This window comes from Nicotiana tomentosiformis, chromosome 11 (genome assembly GCF_000390325.3).
Source record: "Nicotiana tomentosiformis chromosome 11, ASM39032v3, whole genome shotgun sequence".
Classification (NCBI taxonomy): Eukaryota; Viridiplantae; Streptophyta; class Magnoliopsida; order Solanales; family Solanaceae; genus Nicotiana; species Nicotiana tomentosiformis.
The window spans coordinates 25,779,353-25,802,627 of record NC_090822.1 but is presented as its reverse complement, the minus strand read 5'-3'; the positions used below and the strand labels follow the sequence as shown (position 1 = coordinate 25,802,627).

Below are 23,275 nucleotides of genomic sequence, written 5' to 3'. Positions count from 1 at the left end.
CTTCATTGCTTGTAGTGCAAAAGGATCCAACAACAACAACAACCCATATAATCCCACTAATGGGGTCTGGGGAGGGTAGTGTGTACGCAAACCTTATCCCTACCCCGAGGTACAGAGGCTGTTTCCGACAAACTCTCGGCTCCCTCCCTCCAAGAACTCCCCACCTTACTCTTGGGGTGACTCGAACTCACAATCTCTTGGTTGGAAGTGGAGGTTGCTACCACTAGAGAACCATGGAAAACAAATGAAACAGGATCCATGGAAAACAAATGAAACTACAAAAGATATTTTCTAGTTTTTGCTGCACTATTGTACACAAAACTGCCAACTAACTGCTCCTGTTCTAACCTGTATATTTTCTTATAACAAACAAACCTTACAGCAAACAAGGAGCAACTTTGGATTCATAGCTAAAATACTGAAAGCATAATGTATTCTAGTTTAGCTTGCATCAACAATCAGCGGAAAAAGTAGCACTTTCTGAAAAGCTCATAGACAATTTGAGCATCTCCTTCATAGGCTGGAACTCAGAACACATCAACACTCAATCTGGTGCGCTCGTCGCATGGCTTCATTAGCAAAAGAGTATTTCTGCACCTGTACAATTTACACCATGATAACCAAAAGAACGATAAGGCTAAAGCGTGTCAGGCATTTATTATTAAGAAACATGGTTTGTATGACAGGTCTGTTCAGGTATAAGTTCGTTTCTTCTTAAGGGTTATGGGAAGCAGTTTAGCTCAAGTGAAGTAAAACAATTAATTCTCGCTGGTTATCATAAGACAAATGAGTATCACAAAAAATTAAAAATAAACAAAATGAAACTACTGGGTATGTTGTTGTAAACAAAATGAAACTACTGGAAGTTAACACATCAAAAACTAAGAATAGTTATAACAAAAGATCGACTTACAAAGCGTTAAAACATACTCCAACCAAAGTCTTACATGTCTGCTATTTATTTATGATTCAGGTTCTAATTGCACTTTATAATTTTCTGAAAGCTTTTGACTAGCCAAAACCTTTTGAACCTTGGCGAGCCAAAACTTTGCAGAAGGTTAATAACAAACGTTTCTCATTCATCTTGTTTCGGCCAAAACTCAATAAGATCTGTAGACACGTGAATTTTATATTTGCTTTATGTAAAGACGTTTTGAACTGCAAGGGAGAGAAATGAAAGAAACAGCAGAGAGAAACGTCTCCGTCTGGCGTCTGCATCGCAGGGAACTTCAAAAAAACTCAAGCTCTTGTTAATTAACCTATTCCTCCCCTTACCTCTTTCAATCCCACCAGATTCATCAAACTCATGATAATTCCACCACTTTCTTTCAATCTAGAACATCTAAGAAATCATCAAATTGCTTTAGACCTCCTCTTTACCAAATAGTTCTGTAGCTACTCCACGCAGCGGCAAAAAGGAACCAAGTAAAGCAGTTTAGTGGTGATTGAGAGTAGCTTACAACTACGCATCAGTCTCAAACAAGTTAAGAGTCGCTTATATGAATCCTCACTGACCATGCTCCCCATTTAAATTTATCTCAAGCCAACATTGTAGAAATTAAAATGAAAAATGAAAAAGTATTAGAAGTTTTCTATATTTACTACTTGCATAAGAATCTCTAGTAAGGCTAAACGACTTCTAGAAAGTATTAGTGATTGATAGTAGCCTACTCATGTTATTTGATATTTCATCATTAGCTGAGCCAAGATGACCGAAAATTTGGGTTACTAGATCAGTAAAATAAAGCACCTGAAACTTAAGCACCAACTTCCTCTCTTCATTCGCTCTAGTTCTTATTTGGCAAGCAGTGACATTGTGAGATTTCCTAGAATAACATCCAGTATCTTTTTGCTATAAAGAAAATAACATCCAATATCTAATTACTTGGTGCCACACTTTTAGACTTGTCTAAATAATCTTGTAATTCTTCCACAATGCGATACTGACCAGCTAACACATAGAAAGAACTCTGCAATAAAACACACTCTTGCAGGTAGCAACATACATGTTTTAACTATCTTAATTCGGTACTACCAAGCACAAGTACCGATATCACTTATTGGAGTAGCAAGTACAGCAAGAAACTTGATATTGACAGAATAGCACTAAAATGATACTATTCAAGATTTACTCGAAACAAACTGAGAAGTCATATAGATGGAAATTTCTAACTCTCTACTTTTTGTATCCACTTTTTTGCGGAATTCCCCTCTTTACATCAATAAAACTATTTCCCTAAAAGAAAATATGAAACTTTCATATATCCAAGGAAGTTGCAAAAAAGTATATGCAACGCGACTAGTTAAAAGTCTGAAACATATTATCTAACTGTGTGCTAAGGAAATCTATTGAGTGAAACTGTAGACATATATCGGCACGAAAACTAAAGCAAACTTTCCAAATTAAACCCTCTGTCCCAATTTGTTTACTGGATTGATTGGACAAGTAGTTCATGTAAGAAAAAAAAATCCAAGTAAAATATGCATAAATACAAAAGAATAACCTTATTATTACCAAAGTACTTGTTTTCGTGCTCGATGGGATCCACAAGAAAGTATTAAACAGATTTAAATATAGAAAGGTTTCAATATATTGAATAGACTAAAAAGGAAAGACTTTCAATCAAATTAGGACGGAAGGAGCAGTGCTTAATATGTAATTGTCATGTCAGTACCTTGGCTCTAAAAGCTGCTTTGTCAATGTGTTTGGATGACATGTCTGTTCTTATTATAGCATAATTACAAGATAATTTACGCTGATCTTAATTTAGGGACATTTTCAATTTCCTACGCTTGTTTTAGCTGGTTCCTTATGCAGGAGGTTTGCCTTACACAAGCAAAACCTCAATGCCAGCTCAGAAAATCCTTCACTACAGTACAATGAGAGATATTTGGAACATGTTTGTGCCTCTGGGGTCCAACATGTAATGCCTCAAACAGCAAAACTTCTTTTGCTTGGACAGATCAGCAAAAAGACTGGCAAATCATTATTGCTGGTGATTTTCCAAGACAGTACTGAAGGAAAGAAACCTGAGGCACTTTGAAGGGGAATTCACCACCAAACCCAAACTCGGAACAAAATGTTTCTCTTGAACCTTTTTGTTAAAGCAAATTGAACACTGTAAATAATGTAAAATGTTCTTTGATATTGTTTGCTCCTCATTTTACATAGGAGCTGCAGCAGCTTTATGTATTGCTTTGCATCCCCAGACTGCTTTTGTTAATAAAACCACAACTACTTCATAAGAAAAATTAGAAGAAGTAAAGTCATCCATCCAAGATTACATAGTTGTATCCATCCAATTCTTCAGATCTCCTAGTGCTCTAAATGTTGATCTAATATTATTGATAATCTTTCAATTATCTACTGATAATAGATCTCAAGGGTGCTGTGCACAATAAACTACAGACCCTAGCATTAATTATCTTTCCAAGACTGGAAATCATGGAAGTCTAACCTCTGATTGAACTGCTTCACAAACAAAACACTTCAGATAACAATCAGGATGTGTAGAGGTAGGTGGGAGCAATAGATCCTATTACAATAAGCTCGTGGTCAAGGAGGAGTTGGATTTATGCACCTTTCAATTTAAATACCCACGGTACCGACAAAGTTCTTTTTCACTTGACTGGCAGTGAGGGATGCGATTTTTACAGTCGCACATGTGAGGAAGAGGATGATCACACAAGTCAGTTGGAGTTTTATGTGGAGAGTACGGGTGAAGACCTGAATCACCACCCTCTACATTGTCAGTAGTTGACTATGGAGATTGTTTGGACTATAATGAGTGATGCCACGAACTCTCAAGGAGGTATTGTTTCAGTTGAACTTTTAGATGAGGAAGTGGGCCTTTAGAAGATGGAAAAGAAGACGTCGGGAATGGGATGCTGCTCTAATAACACTTTTGTGGGTTTGTATGAAAAGAGAGAAATAGGAAAAAAAAATTAAAGGAATAAAGAATGATTTTGTATAATTAAAGAACAATCTCTTATTCCTTATTTCACTTTTAAGCACAATCATGAAGTTCCAATTTGATAGAAAATTGGGTGTCTTTTGTAGAGAATCGCTCTTTTCTTTTTAGATTCTCTATTTCTTTTAGATTTTGTAAATCATAATTCTTGTGGTCCGCCTTTCCCCGGACCCCACTCATAGCGCAAACTTAGTGCATGAAGCTGCACTTATAAAGAAATTCATGACTTATCTTAGATTGATATTTCCTTTTTTTTCTACTCCTAACCCCTTTTTCCTTTCTCATTTTTCTTGTTGGCTGTTGCTCTTCAGTATCTTTGGGAAGGAAACTTATTTTATTACAAGGATCTAGATTTAAACACCAAACCAAGTGGAAGATGGTAAGTGCCGTGGCCCCCATCAATATTTCTGGATTGCATTTCTGAATTTTAATAAGATGAATGTGACTAAGAACAAAGCAGTAGAGGTTTCATCGCCAATATCTAAATTAGAGCCTCTGATAAATCATACAAATCCATTTTCACCATAACCTTTTCACAAGTTCCTAAAAGATGCTGCTACAGGTTAAAGCTATTGCTTTCTAATCCCTTGATGAAAAGTAGATCACATGACAAAATGAATCTCTTTGGCCATAATATTTTACTGACGATTGTATAATAACCTCAGGAAATCATTTATTGTTTCGTTCTGGATGAGTAGAAGAAGTTTATATGTACATCAACCAACTGCACTCTAAATTTCCTTTTGGGTATGGACTTGATTCACTACGAGGTTAGTTGAGGGTAGCAGCACGCTGGTAATTGGATCCACATCTCCTCCAAGAATCTACTCCCTCTTTGTGATGTAACTACACGTGAGGGGTTAAGTGTGTGCAACCAGTATACAAGATCCTCGGTAAACATTGAAAATTTGCTTAAAGATAGAAAAAGAGATAGCCTCAGTGACTGAAAAACAGCGAATTGAGAAAATAGAAAAAGAGATAACCTCCGTCACAAACTCTACAGGGAATTGAACTATAACTTAGCATGCCACTATCTTCTTGTCCTTTCATCTGTTTTTCTGTTTCTCATCCAAAGGACAGAACTCATATTTTTAGCTAGGCAAAAAGGGGACCAAGTAAGATCTAGGTTCTGGTAAACTGTCAAAACTATTAAAAGAAAGTGAAAAAATAAAGCTCATGTGAAATGACGTTCTTCAACCTGAATGACTGAAGCTGAATTGATTTCAGCTACAAAATTCAGTTAGAAGTAATTGAAGCCGTGGAATGCAACGGTGAGTTGGTGATGAGGAAAATCTTGTTCGAAATATCAGGGAGCGAGGTCCACAAAAGCAGTAAGCAAGGATGGATTTCCAGGCAAGTGCTGGGATTACATAATAATACTCGTCTTTTTTTTTCTTTCTGACAGGTATGTGAAATGATTTTCTTTAGGAAATGAAGGTCCGAATGTAATACGCTTCTGTGAAAGTTTATCCAAGTAAGATCACTAGGGATTAACTCCTTAGATCAGACTTTAAAAGAGATTTGCACTAAAGTAAGAAAGAACTAAGAAGGAAATCCAAAGGAATCTCCTAGCGACTAGAGTGACAAGAACACATTGAAATGAATGATTCTACCATAGTGTAACAATTTCTTAAAATTCAAAACTGATTGCGCTTCTATCATAAATTTTGACCCATCTTATCTAATTATATGCTAATAGACATAGCATTCGCACTAGAATAAGAAAGGAGGGAATATGAGTTCTCTCTCTCTCTCTCTTTCTTCATCTAAAAAAAAAAGAAAAGAAAAGGAGTGAATATGACTGCCCTTGAGATAAGAGCATTTTAAAAACACTTTAAACTAGATGATTCTCCCATAGTGAAACAATTTTTAAAGATTAAAACTGACAGCAGTTCAATTACAAATTTTGGTCATTATCATATCTCGCTACATACTTATCAAAAATCCATAAATCTGCAAAAGAATACTTGTTCAATACCTGACGGTCCTCGAAAAGAAAAGTTCAACAGAATGTACTAACAGATGGTTGTGCTTTCTTAATCCGAAAACAGTGGTTCAACGGGTATGACAGAGCTATTACATTAAGTAAAGGTGAACAACGAAAGAAATGCCATTCTCCTGATTAAAAGGGTTCAACCAAGCTAATCAATCAACATGTGATATCATTTGCTAGCGACATGCTATGGACCATTTTCTAGGCACAAATTTTAACCTTATACTGGTTTATCTTTCTTGAACCTCCAGCGTCATCAATCTCTTCTCAAACTTCAATTCTGTTATTCCATTTTTTTTTTAAAAAAAACACTAGATGCGCAGATTTTCAGGAAATACAATACATAAGTCAGAAATGAAGCCTTCACAAGTAAGATTTATTAATTAAGAGTATTAAATCGAGTTGTTCTGTACAAGATGTTCGGGCACAATAACACAAAAGTACAGTTCACAGCTCCTGAAGAAAGTTGACAACTCAAGATATGTATCTATGTGTACATCTTTTAACAGGATCCAAAAAGCAAACAAATATAAGCATTTGTATTTCAGAACATACGCTGCACATTCTTTGCTCTCAAAAGACATGCTGTTCATTTATTTCCATACAATTAAAAAATGAAGCCTTACAAATAGAGTTGAAGTATATAAATGGAACGAGGCACAAAAGTTGGTGCACATGAAGCTACATCAGAATATATACATTTTTTTACATGTAGAAAATATATATTTTTTCATCTGTCTACAGAATTCAACAAAATAATAGATAGATTTGATTAACTGTATCCCGCCCCCACACAACAAAAGAAGCATCTTATATATATCCACTTGGAATAAAAAAAAAAAATCACGAAATCTTTTGAGAAGATAAATTAACATGCCGGCAGTTCAGCTACCAAGACCCATAAAATAGAGACAAATAATATAAACTGGAAGAGATGAGTTCAAAATCTACCAGCAAATCAGCTCATAGGTAGATCTTCGTCATCACCCTTAGGAAGTTGTAAAGGTCCCTTAAAGCCACTCTCGTTTTCACCAAGAAGCTCACGGGCAGCTTTCTCAAGAAACTCCTGGGCAGCAGTTCGAACAGATTGCTGCTCAGAGGACTGATACTTCCTCTTCTTATGAACAACTCTTTCCAAATACTTAATCCTAGTCCCCTCGCCTTTACTGATCTCTCTCATGTGCTTCCTCTGCTCTGCAAGACAGGCTTGTTTTAAAACAAAACAAATGTGATGTAACTCACACACATTTGGAAGTAGTGAAGCAGCTACCCGGTGTAAGATCAGGCAAAGAATGCTCGATAAAACGAGTTGCAGCTTGCGGATTTATGGTAGCTGATGGTCGCAATGGCGCTAACAGGACAAATAAAGAATAGTCAATGTCATTGAAATGTCATATGGAAACCAAGCAAGGTTTCTAAATACCATATCTTTTACACTAACTATTATATGCTGAACAAACAGAAATCATTTCAAGCTCTACTCTAGCACCAGTTCTTCAAAATTTAGATGATCAATAAATTCTTTTTATTGGTCAGAAACAATAGTATTAAATTGGGGAACACTGTACTTAATATTTTGCATAGCCTGCCTTACGAGTTAATTACAACTCAGGTCAGGTCACACGACTAATGAAAATTGTTTATGAAAGTCACTTTACTTTATTTTGTAAATGAAAAGTTACTCTATTTTGCCCACTGTAACTGAAAAGTCACTTTACTTTGTTTTATAACTAAAAAGTCACTCTATTTTGCACATTATAACCGAAAAGTCATTTTGTACTTTCAGAGGACTTTTCCAGTTGCCTTTTGCTAATGTGACATTTTTCTTTTCAACCTAACCATTTAAAAAATTAAAAGCATCCATTAAAACCATCTACCAACCCACTTCATGACCCGACCCCCTAGACCTTTCTCTTTTTCCTTTTAAGAAAAACATAACAAAAGCCACACTCAATTAAAACAAAGAGGTGCAAACATATGCATCTGAAACACCTCCCCGGTGTGTTGCTTTATCGAATCATTTGGTTCGTAGATTTATAGAATTGTTTAGCTACTTACCCAAATATGTAATTTGTAGAGCCTCTAGTTGGAATGAAATGAGTGCAGCTGATTCCAGATAGAGGCATAGTTGATTGGTATATATTGATATGCATGTATATATCCGAAAATAGCCGGAGGCTTCACACGAACAAAACAGAAAAAATGACAGAACCAAGCAGCAGCATGGTCTAGTCTATTATATAAATCAGCCGACACCATATATATATATATATATATATTATATAAAATTTACCAAATCCTTTTTGAATTTGCTATCTTTTTATAGATATATAGAGATATAGCCTAGAAACAAATGCTAATTGCCTGCACCACTTTGTTTTAATGTAATGTGGTTTCTTTTATGTTTTTCTTATAAGAAAAAAGAGAAAGATCTAAAGGGTTGGATCATGGAGTAGGTTGGTAAATAGTTTTAATAGATGATTTTTTTTAATTATTATTTTTAGATGGTTGGATTGAAAATGTGCACCGGGCTGCCCTTTTTTATGGTTGGATTGAAAAGAAAAATGCCAAATCAACAAAGCGCAACTAGAAATGTCCCCTGGAAGCATAAAGTGACTTTTCAGTTACAATGGGCAAAATACCGTGACTTTTCAGTTACAATGGGCAAAATAGAGTGACTTTCAGTTACAAAACAGAGTAAAATGACTTTTCAATGTGCAAAATATAGTAACTTTTCAGTTACCAAAGTAAAGTGACTATCTTAAATAATTTTCATTAGTTCAGTGACTTTCTGAGAAATCAACTCCCTTTCTGACACCACTTCCATTTCTATTCCATAACCACCCAATTTTATGGAAAGATTCAAATTTACCTTTATTCAAGTCCATGCATTGCTGCAGTTTCTCTTGGTACAGGCACAAACGTTCCTATATTAATTAAAAGAACAAAGAAAGAATAGAGGAATGTCAGACATTAAATTTGGACTTTCACCAAATCAACCAATTAATCAGAATCTCTAACAAAGAACTTTAGCTTAAACTTAAACCATCACAGCCAAAACAGGTATCTATCCACTAAAGGGACTTAAAAAATAGAAATACACCTTTCATAAAAATTTACAAACAACCAAAATTAATAAAAAATGTTAACCAGGATATCAGTTCAGAACACAAAAAAGAGAAAATAAAGCAATACTTAACTATTCAAAAGCCTAAAAATGGTTTAAGGACAAAGAAGATAAAGGAAAAATAACCATTACTTATACTTCCAAGTCTCAAGCATAGAAATTAACTTAACTAGCCACCCACACAAAAAAAATAACCAGCAGATGTATTATATATGTATAATTAGTGTATAATTTATGTATAGTGGCTAGCGACTGTAAATATATTTGGGCGAGCGTCCAAATGTGTAACTTCCCCAAAAATAAAAAAGCAACCCCAGCCCCTCAAAAATGAATCTTGAAAAAGGAAACAGAACATCATAGAATAGCAATAAGGCAAAATATCAAAGAAAGAAGACATACAAACTCTAATTTGACAGGGTGATCATCTGGGTTCAGCCCTTTACATCTAAGTCTCACTGTAACCAATTCCAAAACAAACAAAAAACCCAAGTCAATAATTTCACATATAAAAAATACCCAAATTCTCAAAATTCAGAATTAGTAAGTAAATATTAGTACATGCAAAGAGAGTTGTAGTGACTTTAGCTAACAAAAGCAAAGATTGAGCCTTTTGGAGATGACCCATTCCGATAAAAACATCAGCATCATAAAGAGACAAGAATTCCCCTAAATTACTACTTAATTCCTCCATATTTTTTGAGGTTCTCTTCACTGCTTCCATAACTGAATCTGGGATTTTCTTACTATTATTACTACTACTACTACCAATCTCTTTCTCTACTACTCGTTCCATCTCTCTTGAACTTTTTGCTGAAAAAATTGTACGGGGGAAGCACAAAGAGAGGTTTTGTGGGAACTCGTGTAGTACTGCGACTTTCTGTCTGGGAAATCTAAGGTTTAACAAAGGGAAAATTAGCCAGACCGTCACTCTAAAACTTTCCCGACCAAAAATAGCCAAAAACAAAATATATACTTAAAAAAGGCCCAAATGTCATTTTTGGCCCAAATAATTTCAATTAATGTCAGTTTTTATATCCGTTATCTTTTGTATACAGATACCGAGTTTTCACTCTTTCTCTCTCTATGCGATTTTTTCCTAAATTGAACCAAAATTGCTGAAATTGACGACAAAACAAGATACATTTTCGGTTATTTTTGTCTGATTCCAGGTAATTTGGAGTAAAAAACCTCTTGTTTTATATATTTTTCGGATTACATGTGTTTTTGTAGAAGCGATGTTTCTTTTCTTTAGGCTTTTGCGACTGAATGGTTTAGTTAGAGTTATGTATCTGTTATAGACGATTTTGTAAGTTTTGGTCGAGTTTTTGTATCAATTTCTTCACAAAATTCTGTAACTGTTTGTTCGTATAATTTTTTTAAAAAAATCTCATTGAACCTAGTTTCAATTGTGAAACAGAGCAATATGAGAAGAAAAGCGTGTTCGATGAGTTTATCACCTTATTCAAAGTCAGTTTCAATTGAGAAATCGAGCAACATGAGAAGAAAAACTACGTCGATGAGTTTATCTCCTCATTCAACCCCGATTTTAGTTGAGAAATCGATTGATGAACGAAATATGCGAAGACAAAATCGTTCTGACAGTATTAAAGTGTTAGAATCTCGAAAGGTTGTTTGTTGGACAATATGAGAAAAAGAAGAGCAAAAGGGTTAGAGTGGATGATAATGAAGGTAAGAGAAAACGTGTCGTGGAGGACGAAGTGAATTTGGGTGTCAAACCAAAAAAAAAAAGTAAGGTTCAGAAGGCATAAAAATTTAAAATTTCTGACAAAGTTTGTAAAGTACATACAATTTCAGTTATAATTTTGTCTATTGTTGAATCTTCTTTTAAAATTGAAATTAGTTTATATTTGTTTGTTTTTAATTCGTGTCATGTATTTGTAGCCTTGGAAGCTCTATATTCCAGTTGGTGAGCCTTTTCTAGTTACTCATTGGTCATCATACACTAATGTGGACATCGTATCGCTTTTACAGTCAAAGTTGACTGATGTCCAACTTCGGATGTTTATGGAAAGTTATTTTGGCTATTTTTTTGATTTACCTCGAGTTGCTATCGAGGCACAACTTATTCATTCTTCAATGTTTAGGGAGTTGGTTCAATATAAGTGTGATCAATTTTATGTGAAATTGAATGACGAATGTGTTTTACGTTTTGGTCTTCGAGAATTTGGTATTGTGAGTGGTTTAAACTGTCGTGGCAATGAACATGTTGAGGGTAAATTCAATGGACCCAATAGGTTGGTGATACTTATTTTTCTGATTTTGAAATGGTGTCAAAGAAGTCAATTATTTATTGTTTTGAGAAGAAGAAATGGCAGTCTGATGAAGACGCAGTTAAGATTGCAATCATTTATTTCATAAACACATTTTTAATGTCAACTCAGACTCAGAAGACATTTATAAGTAAACGTGATTTTTATCTTGTCGAGAGTGGTGAGTATGTATCGTTTCCCTGGGGTAAGATTGTGTTTCAAGCTTTAATGAAGTCAGTGAGGGACAAGTTGAGAGGAAAGTCTAAGTTTTATAGGATTGGTGGATTTTCTCTTGCCCTACAAGTGTGGTTCCATGAATGTTATAGTTGATCAAAAGTTTGTTGTTCGCGTTGGAGATCATACACCACGCATATTGAATTGGGAAATGACAGACAGGCCAACGCGTGAGGATTTCTCTACTGGTTTCTTCAATAGCACAGGGAATAAGGTACCAGCTTTTATATCTTGATTGTATATACATACATAATACACTGTAATTCATTGCGATACATCAAATATACAATTTTTATACATCTTTGATACATCTAGGACTGAAACACTTTTTGTTACATTTGCAGTTTAAAAAAAATTCTCCGACAACTGAAGAGCTAAGGAAATTTACTTTACTTGTTGAAGTTACCGATGAGTATCAGAAATATTTGACATCGCGTAACAGGGGAAAACTTCCTATTGATGATAGCGATGATTTTGTCACGCCACCCCCCGAAACAGATTAAGGTGCATGTCCCTCCAAAAAAGGCGTCGGGTGTCCAACCTATTGATTATGACCGTGAGTTGCAGAAGTTGAAAGCTGATGTGAAACAAGTTTGTATTATTCTTTTTTATATATTTTTTGCAAGTATTGTTAAAATTGTATATTCAAAGTCTATTATCTTTCTTATTTGTTTCATCTTGTAGCTCCATAAGCAGTTAAATTCCTTCATGGAATATGTTTCTGATAAATTCAAGAAAGTCTTTGAGTTGATAAATTTTAAGGTATGTGTTTCTTTTCCATTGTGCATTTATTTTTATTTTTTAGTTAACTTATTATATCCTTTTTTAAAAATAGCTTGGTGCAAGCGAAGACAAATATGGTGCACATCCAGAGGAAGACACCAGTGGTCGTCAAGACAATAATAATTTTGTGAGCAATATGGAGTTTGGTGTCAATGAAGATGTTAAAATGGATGGTTGTAAGGTGTGTTTAGTTGTGCATTTTGTACTTTTCCCTTTTCTTTTCTTTGTTGTTTTTGATAATTCAATTTTTTTTTTTAAAATTAGGTCGGTAAAGGCAAAGATGTTCCACATTCTCAAGGAGATACTGGTGAGCATCATCGTAATAACATTGTGCTCGGTGCAGCAGATCGGTTAGGTGTTAATATCATAGAAGGACCTTCTGGTGTGAAAGTTAACATGTTCGTTGCTAAAGTAACTTTCACATCGGATGTAGCGCATGCTGGCGCTATTGGTGAGACTACAGATGAGGCGGCAGGGGAGACAAAGGAAGAATCTAAGAAACAAAAGATTTTCGAATCTCAGTCTGGCGTTGTTTGAGTGAATGCAAGTGTTGATGAGGCAGCTGGGGAAATGAAGGAACAATCTGAGAAAGAGGTTGATGAATCTCAGGTTGTTCTGTACCAACCTGAATTACTTCTTGAAGTTTCGCCGCAAAATGGAAAAAAGAAAGAGATGTCCTGCAAATGCCGTGCAGTCTCCGTTCATTATTGTATTTGATTCAGGTTCCAGTACTGGTGTTGCTGCACCGAAAGAAAAAAAAAGCAAATTTATGTTGTTAAGCATCCTTTTCAAAGCAAAATCGGAACTGGCATTAACAGCTCTTTGTTGAATGTATTTGTTGCTTGAGTCAAAAAAGGGAAGTCGAGAAAGAAGTATATTTCCAACTTCTGAGTTTTGTTTAGTTTTATATGTTAATATATTGTTACTTATAGCAATATTTTATATCAAATCACTATATATCTTTTGTGTATATCTGTTACTAGGAATGAAATTTACCTGAAGCATGTTAGTGAACTCAATCCTGCTTATGATCTTGGTGTATATCATGTTGAAGACAAAAAATGGGTTTACACTTTGGCATATAATGGTCAGCCTTTGGATGACTCGGTATGTAAGAAGTTACTTTTACAGTTTTTTTTTTTAATTTTAGCCAGTGTACACGTGATCAGTCCTCTTAAATTAGAATAGATTATTAATTGCTATTGTCTGGCACAAGAGAAGTAGTGAGCATTCATTTTTCTTTGTTTTCTGTGAATATGGTTTGAAAAATCGTAGCTGCTTAAAGCTTACGAGCCTTCAGTGATTAGTTATTTGTTATGTTTTGTTTCAGCACATTGATGTTTTGTTCTATTATCTGAGGAAGAAGGGAAAGTATGACAAAGACCTACATGTAACATTCACCACCTCAAATTGGTACTTCGACGAGAAACTTAATAAGTTGTGGCAGGCGTTTATTGATACAGATGGAGACAGTGATGTGTGCAGTCCGGAACATGTCATTGCAGAGTATATTCAGGGGTTTGTCTTGGATACCAATGTTCCATGGCACACTGTCGAGCACGTCTTAATGCCAATTAATATTGCAGAACAATGACATTAGATAATGGTTGCGATGTCCTTCAAGGATAGGTGCATTTATGTGTATGACTCTATGCGCGGTGGAGCTGCTCATCAAGCCAAAGTTCATAAGACATGGCCAAGTATTCTGTGTTGCTGCCTCATTTTTCGTGCACAGGCATTTCTATTTAAACAAAAAAGATATCAATTGGTGCATTGGTGTCTACAAATCAAAGGACTTGATTACCCTTTTTGATATAAAACTGGTTGAAGGACTACCTCAACAAGTCGAAGCGTATGAATTTCTTTCAACACAAACTGGTTTGTTTTTAGATTCTGCAGTTTGATAATTGTTGTTCTTTTTATTTTTGCAGTAATTGTGGTGTATTTGCGACATCATTTGCCAAGTATTTCATTGAGGGCAAGACGCCTCCTAAAAAATTCAATGCCTATGCACACCGGCACAGATTTGGTGCTTTCTTGTGGGATTGTGCTAGAAAGAAGATGGAACTTAATACGCAAAGTGATGACGAGATTATTGGTCGACAGAATAAGTCACGAAAGCAGAAAAAGTATTTACTTTTATCATTGTTGTAGGATGAACTCTATAATTTCGTTTTGTATTGTGTTCTGTTATGTTGTAATTTTTGTAAGACAGATCAGATTTGTTTGTGTTTGAATTTTATGAATACATTTAAGAATTTTATGGCAAATGAGATGTTTGCTCTGTTATAAAGGTTTAATGAGTTTCAGTGCGATATTGGAGTGTTGCAGTTTAGTTTATTTTGGTGTTTTGTCCCTTGATTTTGTGTTGTGAATTACAGATATAAAAAATATACGGTAGTTTGTGATACATTGTCTCTTGCAAATACACACATGATACACACATAATACATATATGATACACATATGATATACAGTGTGATACATAGATGATACAGTCGTTTGGATTGTTGCACAATTAGTTTCTTAACAATAAGTTCTGCAGTTTGTTTGGTTTTGAAATATGTATTGATGAAGCCACACTCTTATTTGCAAATTTCTAAAACTATTTGCATAGTTTTCTAGCTGCTACGACTGTTTTCCATTAGTTAGCTTTGTTACTACACAAATATAGACATGAGTAAAAGCCAATACACAAAGATACATAGGTGATACACACGTGATACATAGATGATATAAATATGATACATAGCTTATACAACTTCTTTTTAATCAAACACATGTATAATTTAAAAAATACACTTGCAACACGATTTTAAATGATAGATCAAATATTTTTTTATATCTAAAATTCAAATGACATTCTGCAATGATACAGTTCTTGATATATTGGATTCTTATAAATCTCTATGATATTCAGTAAAGTAAAATAACAAGTAATTCTAATTTTGGCATATTTCATCGTCTATTTGGATTATTTCTACAAGTTTTCCTATTGTGACCTTCTTCTCCACAATGTCCACATGAAATCGACCTTTTTCGTTCCCTTTCAGATATTGGCTTGCATCTCCCCTTCTTGGCCTTCCTAGTGTTTTAGTCACGTCTGGTGGCAAGATTTTTTCATCTAGAACTTCTGTAGGAATTTTCGATGTGCTTTCATCAGGAACCGGATAAATTGAAATTACATAGGTCTTCAATAGGTACTTCCTGGTGTAGTACACCGAGCAATACTAAATGTGATCAATGTATTTGTATTTTAATACTGCCCAAGCATATGCACATGGCATCTCATCCAACTGAAACCTTTTACATCTACAAGTTCGATCTTTTAGGAACAATATTCTCTCCTTACCCTTGTCAAGTACTGAATATAAGTAACTCGTCTAATGGGTCACCTACAAAATTTATCAACTATCATTAGTGGTGACAAAGCAGATGCCCTCAAAATACATATACTAGAGAGCCTACACGATTCAAAATAGCTTAATATCATGTCAAACCATCCAATATTTCAGCAGTGGGGTAGGCATAGATGCTATATTAAATTGAAAGTCTTTGCTTTTGTGCAGGTGGACACTAGTTTAACAGAATCACACAAAGGGTTCAAGATATTACAGATCCGTGAATTTGGCATGATTACATATTATATTATCTATAGATTCCAGTCATACCTTCATCTGATGTGACAATTCGAGATTGTCCATCAGCATTATATCATATTTTTTCCCAAGATTAGTAAATGACTCTACTGCATTCTTTTGGTTTGTAACATTCCATCGTCCGATCAATTGCCTTATGTAGTCCAGCAAAGCCAATACTAGAATTCCCTAGCAGCCTTGAGTGCTGCATTGATCGACTCCGCAATGTTTGAAGCCATTGTCAATGTTCTGTTGATAGTGGAATATGCTCTGGACCATCTTTCATACCCAACGTTTATTAAGTAATCTTTGACCCTCTTATCAATTTTCTCTACCTATGCTATGTGGTAATCAAACTTCTCAACTGTGTATGCTTTGATCATAGAAAAGAATATGTCTTTGAGCAGCAAATGGGTTTTCTTATAATTTACTTTTACATTATTCCATAGATTCCATATGAAGACACAATGAGGTACTTGTGGATACAATGTTGCAACTGCATTTTCAATGCCTTCATGTTTGTCCGAGACTATGCACATTTCCTCCCTTTCCCCAAATGCATCCTTGAACCTCACGAAAATCACTCCTAAAAAGCATTATTCTCTGAATCTACTATGGCATATGCGAGTGGTAGGATACTACCTAATAAATTGAATCATATAAACATATGTGAGTATATACATACATATACATACATACATACATACATACATATATATATATATATATATATATATGTATGTATGTATGTATGTATGTATGTATGTATATATATATATATATACAAACACACACATTATTATTCTTATTTTTACCTGTTGGATCTTGTGTGGATGCTATCAATAATGTTTCTCTATATGTCGATTTAAAAAAGGTTCCATCTGCAACAACAACCGGTTTGCAATACTGTCATCCTTTTATAGACAGATATAGTGCAACGAAAGCATACATGAACAAGTTTTCCTCTATTTTTTTCAAACTTACCACCGACATAGGATTTGTAAGAACCATTATATAAAAGTAGCTTGGAGTTTTTCATATGATTCGCCTGGGTTCCCTCTCAGTACTTGAACTGCATATTCTTTCAATCTTCATGCTTGCATATATGTCATTTGAAGACCATACTGCTTGTCCATGTCTCTAATTATATCATTAGGAGTGTATATTATTTTTGGGTCTTTATACTTGTCTATCAGAAGACTGTCGATGAGTTTTACAGTAGCTTGACGTTGTGCGTAAGATTTGTCTTTCAGCGGGCATGAGTACAGTTTGCTGAAATTTCTGGCCTTACAAAGTTTTGCTTTTTTCATGCTCGAAGACTTAAAATACCAATCACAGTTGTTGTTGATGCATACTAGGCAGTACCTACAACAATGATATAAACTTTTCCATCAATAAACAAAGCGACATAAAATACAATGATATATAGTGATACACACTGCCATCAACAATACTGGATGAAAAAAATACAACGACTATATAGTACTAGACGGTGACAACCACAACTTAAAAGTGTATAATCACAGACTTACAAGCAACAACTTATTTTCTACATAATTATGTCTCTAACATCAACTACGATATACATTAAGATACATAATTATACAGTAAATATTTTGATACTTGCTTTCACTTGATCTATGCACCTTAAACTGAAATTTTTCCTTTACTGCCAAGTGCTTCATGACTTTGACTATCATAGCCTTATCTTTATAAATTTGACCTTCTTCTACATCTATGTGTTGAAGGTCAGTTATTATTGTATTTTCATCAGATTCTGTATCATGACAGTCTTTTCCATCCCCAAACTCGATCATATTAATTGTATCGCCATTGTATCTCTCCTCTATAACTGAGCTTTGTGCACATTCTGAGGAAATCACAACAGAATTTGATTTGTAGCAGATCATGTCCATATCCCTTTCACTCGATGTTATACAAAGAGGATATATTGTAAATTCCGAGTTTTTTTCCAGCTCAAGATTTACACATACACCCATACTATTGTGTATCACTATTGGTGGAGAATCATTTTGGACAGTGTATTTGATTTCAATAACATTCAATAAAGTATCTATCATAAGTTGTTTCGAAATCACATCTACAAAATCTTCAAAACTTATATTTGGAATAACTATTACAACATCTGCATTGTAATCTACAAAGTTATTGTCAACATTCCATCGGGCACCATACTGAATAAAAATTGGTAAATTTGCCATTGTAGTAGCTGAAATTAGGTCAAAACTCACTAATTCCTTGATTGATTTTGATTGTAGTTCGTAGTTTCTTCTACACAGAAATCGCGAAAGTTGTATCTACACAGAAATCGTGAAAGGATATAGTAAAATTGATTGATTTGAGCTCATTTAGAGAATTTTTTGGGAGAGAATGTCATGATTTACATAGGGAGAGAATGTCGTGATCTAGTAAATTGATACACTTGAAAGACAGGGAAGGAAGCGTGATTCTCGGATGGAAGAATCCTTCCTTGCGTGTATCTCTAATTTTGGGTTACTTTTGGTAAGTGTAGAGCTGTCAATATGGGCGGGGTCGGGCTAGCCCAGCCCAACCCAGCTCACGTATACTTTAGCAATTAACGGGCTGGGCTGGGCTATCCAATCATTTTGATGGGCCTTATAATGGTGAGCCCACCCCAGTCCTACGTGGGATGCAGGCCCCCACAGTCCGACCCATCATTTTTTAAAATATAATTTTATATTTTTTTCTTTAAGTTCTAACTTAAAAAAAGATAAATATTTGAAAGTTAAAATAATCTTATTGAAAAAATTTCACAAAACTTACTAACTTTTTATATTGTTCCAATATATCACAATAAATACTAAAAAAATAAAAGACAAGACTATATTTCATTCACTAAAAATCAAAACTCAAAACAAACTATTCAAGAGAACGTCCATGATGTTTGTGGGATATCCAACACATCATCTTCATCAAACACATTTGAATCCGCTTGTGAGAAGGTTGTCTTAACATCTTCACTTTCATCTACATCTACAATTCGTATGCAGTATTAATTAGTTAAATATTAAGAATAATTAAATTTTTAAAACTAACTAACGTTTTAAGACTTTGATCTTTTAATATGAAGAGCTTAATAAACCTTAAGCTTGGGATACTCTCGTTGTTATTTTTTGTGTCATATACTTTTTATATTTTATATATTTTAAATATATATTTTTATTAGGCCCACGGGCTAGCCCAACCCAGTCTCAGTCAAGCCTCAAGGGCCACGGGCTTACTCGAGACCGGGCTTAAAAGCCTCATTTTAAAATGGGCTCCAAAAATTCTAGCTCAGCCCTGCTAAATCACGAGTTGAGCTGGGCTTGACCCATGGGCCAAGCCCATATTGACGGCTTTAGGTAAGTGTTTAATTTTGGGTTTGAGGTTGGTATATTTGTGTTTAAATTGGCTATTTCTGTTCTTTTCCCTTTAACAAAAGCTTCAGCCCAAATCAAAACAGGGAAAAAGTAGATAGGTCGTTTGGGAGTTTTTAGTAATAAATGGGCCCATGATCCCTAAGCTTTCGAGGCAATTTTGCACAAATAGCCATTTTTCGGACCCCTATTTAAAGAATAATCGAAATTTACAAAGTTCTTAAAGTTTGGCCGTTTCAGATTGAACTTCTGCAGTTGAGACTCGCGGGGTCTAAAATATTAAACATAAAGCATATTGATTTGAAGTTGGAGACCGTCAAGCCTAATTTCAGACTCAAATGTTTGAAATTGATATATTGCTTGAGTAGTTCGAACTTAAGACATTTGGGTCTGAAGTTAGCCTTGGCAATCTGAAGTTTGAGAAAATTCGGTCAAAAGTCTGAAGTTATAAACTATCCAAACCTAACTTTCATTGAATTAGTATTCAACTACTTTCTAACATCATATTTTATTTTCAAAAAGTAAAACTCACTAGAATTTTTCTCACATGACCGAGATGCTAATGTATTTTTTTTTATGTTGTACATTGATCAACTTTGACGTTTTTTTGGAAAAAAATGTATAAATACCCCTTTGAACTTTAGTCAAATCATCAGTTACACATTTAATCTTAGCAAAGGTCCTATTACTCCTTGAATTGTTCTTGAGTGGAATAAGTAGACCCTTGATGATGTGGCGTAGAGAGTGTGCTCACTCTTTTAAAAGTATATGATAACATGTAATAACAATTAATATGCACTATTTAATCTTTTACTAGTTAGCTTTCACAATTAATTATACTTAATTAATTATCATTATAACTTGAACTATTTTTCATTCTTTTTTTTTTGAAAAAATCCAGTTAACAACTCCTCCCAATTAACTTGGAGAGACAATAGGTACAAGAGTAGGGACTGGAATAGTAGTGGAGGGAGCATTGTCAGTTCTTTTAGGTTTGTCAGACTTGGTTTTTGTGGATGAATTTGAATTTGGCTTATATTTTGGAGTGGATTGAATTGTCTCGTCACAGTATCATAACTTTATAGCAGAGAAATATAGAGAATATTAGGATTTTGGGTGAAGGAGGTGATTGAAAGAAGAAGAGAGAGGATCTGAATTTATAGAAAAGAGGGACAACGAGTCCTGATATGGCATAAAGTTTTGAACATAATGGGATTCCTTAACGAGAAGATTTTGTTTCAATTTAAATTTGAAAAATCGGATTTTTTGAGTTTCTACTTCGTCTTTGATATGGAAAGTAAGAATTTTATTTTATTGTTCCTAATTTTTATGACTCAAATATTTGGGAAATTTGTGCCAAGATTTTAGGTTCAAATTTGCAACAATTTAACACATAACAATTTGGCTTTCAAAATAGTTTGAGATGTAGGCACATACCTCTGATGCAATAAGGGCCACGGTCCGATGCTACTTTCTTTGTCTTTCAGGTGAGGGATGTAAGGCAATAAGGGTAATATTACCGGACATCAGCAATTGTTAGATTCCTAATGCTAGCATGCCATACTTTTAAGAGTCTAGAACCTAAATGTGGTTCTTTTTACCATGTATGACGGAAATAAGTGTAAAAAAAAAAGAGTGACTTATCTATGTATAACGCTCTTTTAAAGAGCGCTATAGCTATACATTAACTGACGTTTTGGACGTTAAGGTATAACGCTCTTTAAAGAAGCGCTATACATCTATAACGTTATTATTAAAGACGTTATATGTATAGTATTTTTTTAAATAGCGTTATACCTATTTTGTGGGCCCACCAATAAGTCTCATACATTTAACTAACATAACAATAATTCAAATGGGTATAACGCCCTTTAAAAGAGCATTATACCTAAAAAAATTCAACCCCCCGAGCTAGGCATTGCCTTATTTAAAGGCGTTAGGATTTTACAAAAATCCATTCAAAAATATTCGTAACTCCTGTTAAAAAAAAAATCTTGTTAAATTCTCAAGCATTTTTTCATAATGTCTAAAGAGCGAAAAGTAAGGGTTTCATTATATTGGGAGGGTGAGGTTGGGAGTGAGGTTGTGGTGGCGAATAACGCTGTGAGCTATAGTTTATCTCCACAGTGTCATGTGAAGTTGCCATTTACAATGGAGTACGATACATTGGTATCGTTGTTATGTAAAAAAATGAGTGTGAGGAAACGTTCGGTGAACCTTAAAGTAACCGGAAGATATCTGTATTCCGTCACTCTGCAAGGGGTTGCTTGTTACAGTGAGTTTAACATCGACGATGATGAAACTTTGAGGGATTTTTTGAGGACTTCGGATGAATACCGGGAATTTCTTGTGATAAAAATGCTGGAAATGTACGTCAAGGTTGAAGACATTCGCAATAATGAGGTTGAGCATAGTAGGGATAACCCTCAGTCGTCGGGTGGTTATTCTGGAGCAGTTTTTGCCGGACAGCTTCCGGCTGAAAGAGTTTGGCCTAAATTAAACTTATCACCACGGGCGGATGAGGAGCGAGGAGCGAGGAAATAATTTCTCTCATGCTTTACATAATCCACAAGACAAGTGGTAAACTTTAATTTTCCTTAGTGTTACGATGTATATTTTTTGTTGTATTGAATTTGTATTAACACTCATATATTCCACAGGGGGTAGGTGCCAAATATGACTTTTACAAGTTATGAACCCATGCCCAGTTGGAATATGCGTAGTTCAAGTGTGTTGGATCATGGTGGTCCATCCGGGAGTCATCACCAATAGGATAATGTCCATAAAGGAATGTCAACATATTACGACTTGTAAGTGAAGTGATACAACTATATGGAAAGTATTTATTAATTTGAGTAGCTTATTATTTTGTTGTTTGTGCAGTGAAAACGAGCAAGTTGAACCACCTATCCTGACTTAATTGCCCGAAAATGACATATTAAATCGGGATATGGCAGATGCACAGAGTGAGGAAGAGAACAATGATTATGACAATAATGCCGATGATTCCGGAGACGACACACCCTTCCATCGTGAGGATGGTGATGAGGAGGAAGATAATGAAGGACCTGATTTGACGAGGGAGTATGCTCCACCCCCCTGTTAGACCAAAAGTGCATGAGTCTCAAGTGCCGTTTCATTCAAGGAAGATTCCCTACCTTGATCATTTGCCAAGTATAATGGATGTGGATGCTCTCACAAGGGATTTTGATAAAATTCAGACAGCAATGTGGGATGATTCTAGACCAATGGTGCTGGCAAAGGGCATGTTTTTTCCTGATAAAGCGCGCCTAAGCAGGGCGAAAAAAATGTACAGTGCAAAAGAGTATCGTGAGATGACGGTATGGGAGTCAAGTCCGGATGTTTACAAGGTTGTTTGCCGCAGATGGTTTATGGGTTGTCATTGGATGCTGCGTGCGAGCAAGAAGAACACAGGTCTGTGGAAAGTGGGTAAATATATTTCCACCCACATATGTGAAATGGACACATTCAATGGGAATCACTACAACTTAGATATTGACTTGATTTCTCTTATCCTTATTCCACACCTTGAAGCGTCCATAAGGTATAAAATCAAAGAGTGCATTACATCAGTCCACCGGTAATATGGCCATACCATTACCAAAAGAAAGACATTTCTCGGGCGCAAACGTTTGAAATTGTTTATGGTAACTGGAATAAGTCATTTGCAGCTCTACCCAAGTACATGGCCGCACTGCAACACTTTAACTCCGGGACGGTTGTTGAATGGAAACTTGAGCGGAGTTCGGGAAGACCATAATATATATTCAATTACGTGTTCTGGGCATTTAAACCAGCAATTGATGGTTTTTCAAATTGCTGGCCGGTAGTATCCATAGA

The 23,275-nt window shown here is 35.0% G+C and overlaps 1 protein-coding gene and 1 long non-coding RNA gene across 2 annotated transcripts; one reads left to right on the top strand and one right to left on the bottom strand.

Moving 5' to 3' along the window:
* Window positions 1-259: 259 nt before the first annotated feature.
* LOC104093825 (uncharacterized) lies at window positions 260-10,030 on the bottom strand. Its single transcript, XM_009599638.4, has 6 exons — window positions 9,650-10,030; window positions 9,491-9,546; window positions 8,837-8,891; window positions 7,235-7,315; window positions 6,916-7,158; window positions 260-597 (listed from the first exon to the last, which is right to left on the bottom strand). Exons 1-5 carry the CDS (start codon window positions 9,882-9,884, stop codon window positions 6,923-6,925), a joined length of 663 nt encoding a protein of 220 aa, XP_009597933.1. The 5' UTR covers window positions 9,885-10,030; the 3' UTR covers window positions 260-597; window positions 6,916-6,922.
* Window positions 10,031-12,991: 2,961 nt separating this feature from the next.
* On the top strand, window positions 12,992-14,662 carry LOC138900787 (uncharacterized). Its single transcript, XR_011412058.1, has 3 exons — window positions 12,992-13,250; window positions 13,362-13,485; window positions 13,709-14,662. It is a non-coding gene; the product is annotated as an uncharacterized lncRNA (long non-coding RNA).
* Window positions 14,663-23,275: the final 8,613 nt, after the last annotated feature.

Coding starts and splice junctions, on each gene's coding strand:
- LOC104093825 (XM_009599638.4), bottom strand. CDS start 9,884: ATGGAACGAGTAGTAGAGAAAGAGATTGGTAGTAGTAGTAGTAATAAT. Junction 8,892..9,490: donor ACCCTGTCAAATTAGAGTTT/GTATGTCTTCTT, acceptor TAATTAATATAG/GAACGTTTGTGCCTGTACCA. Junction 7,316..8,836: donor ATGCATGGACTTGAATAAAG/GTAAATTTGAAT, acceptor TTGTCCTGTTAG/CGCCATTGCGACCATCAGCT.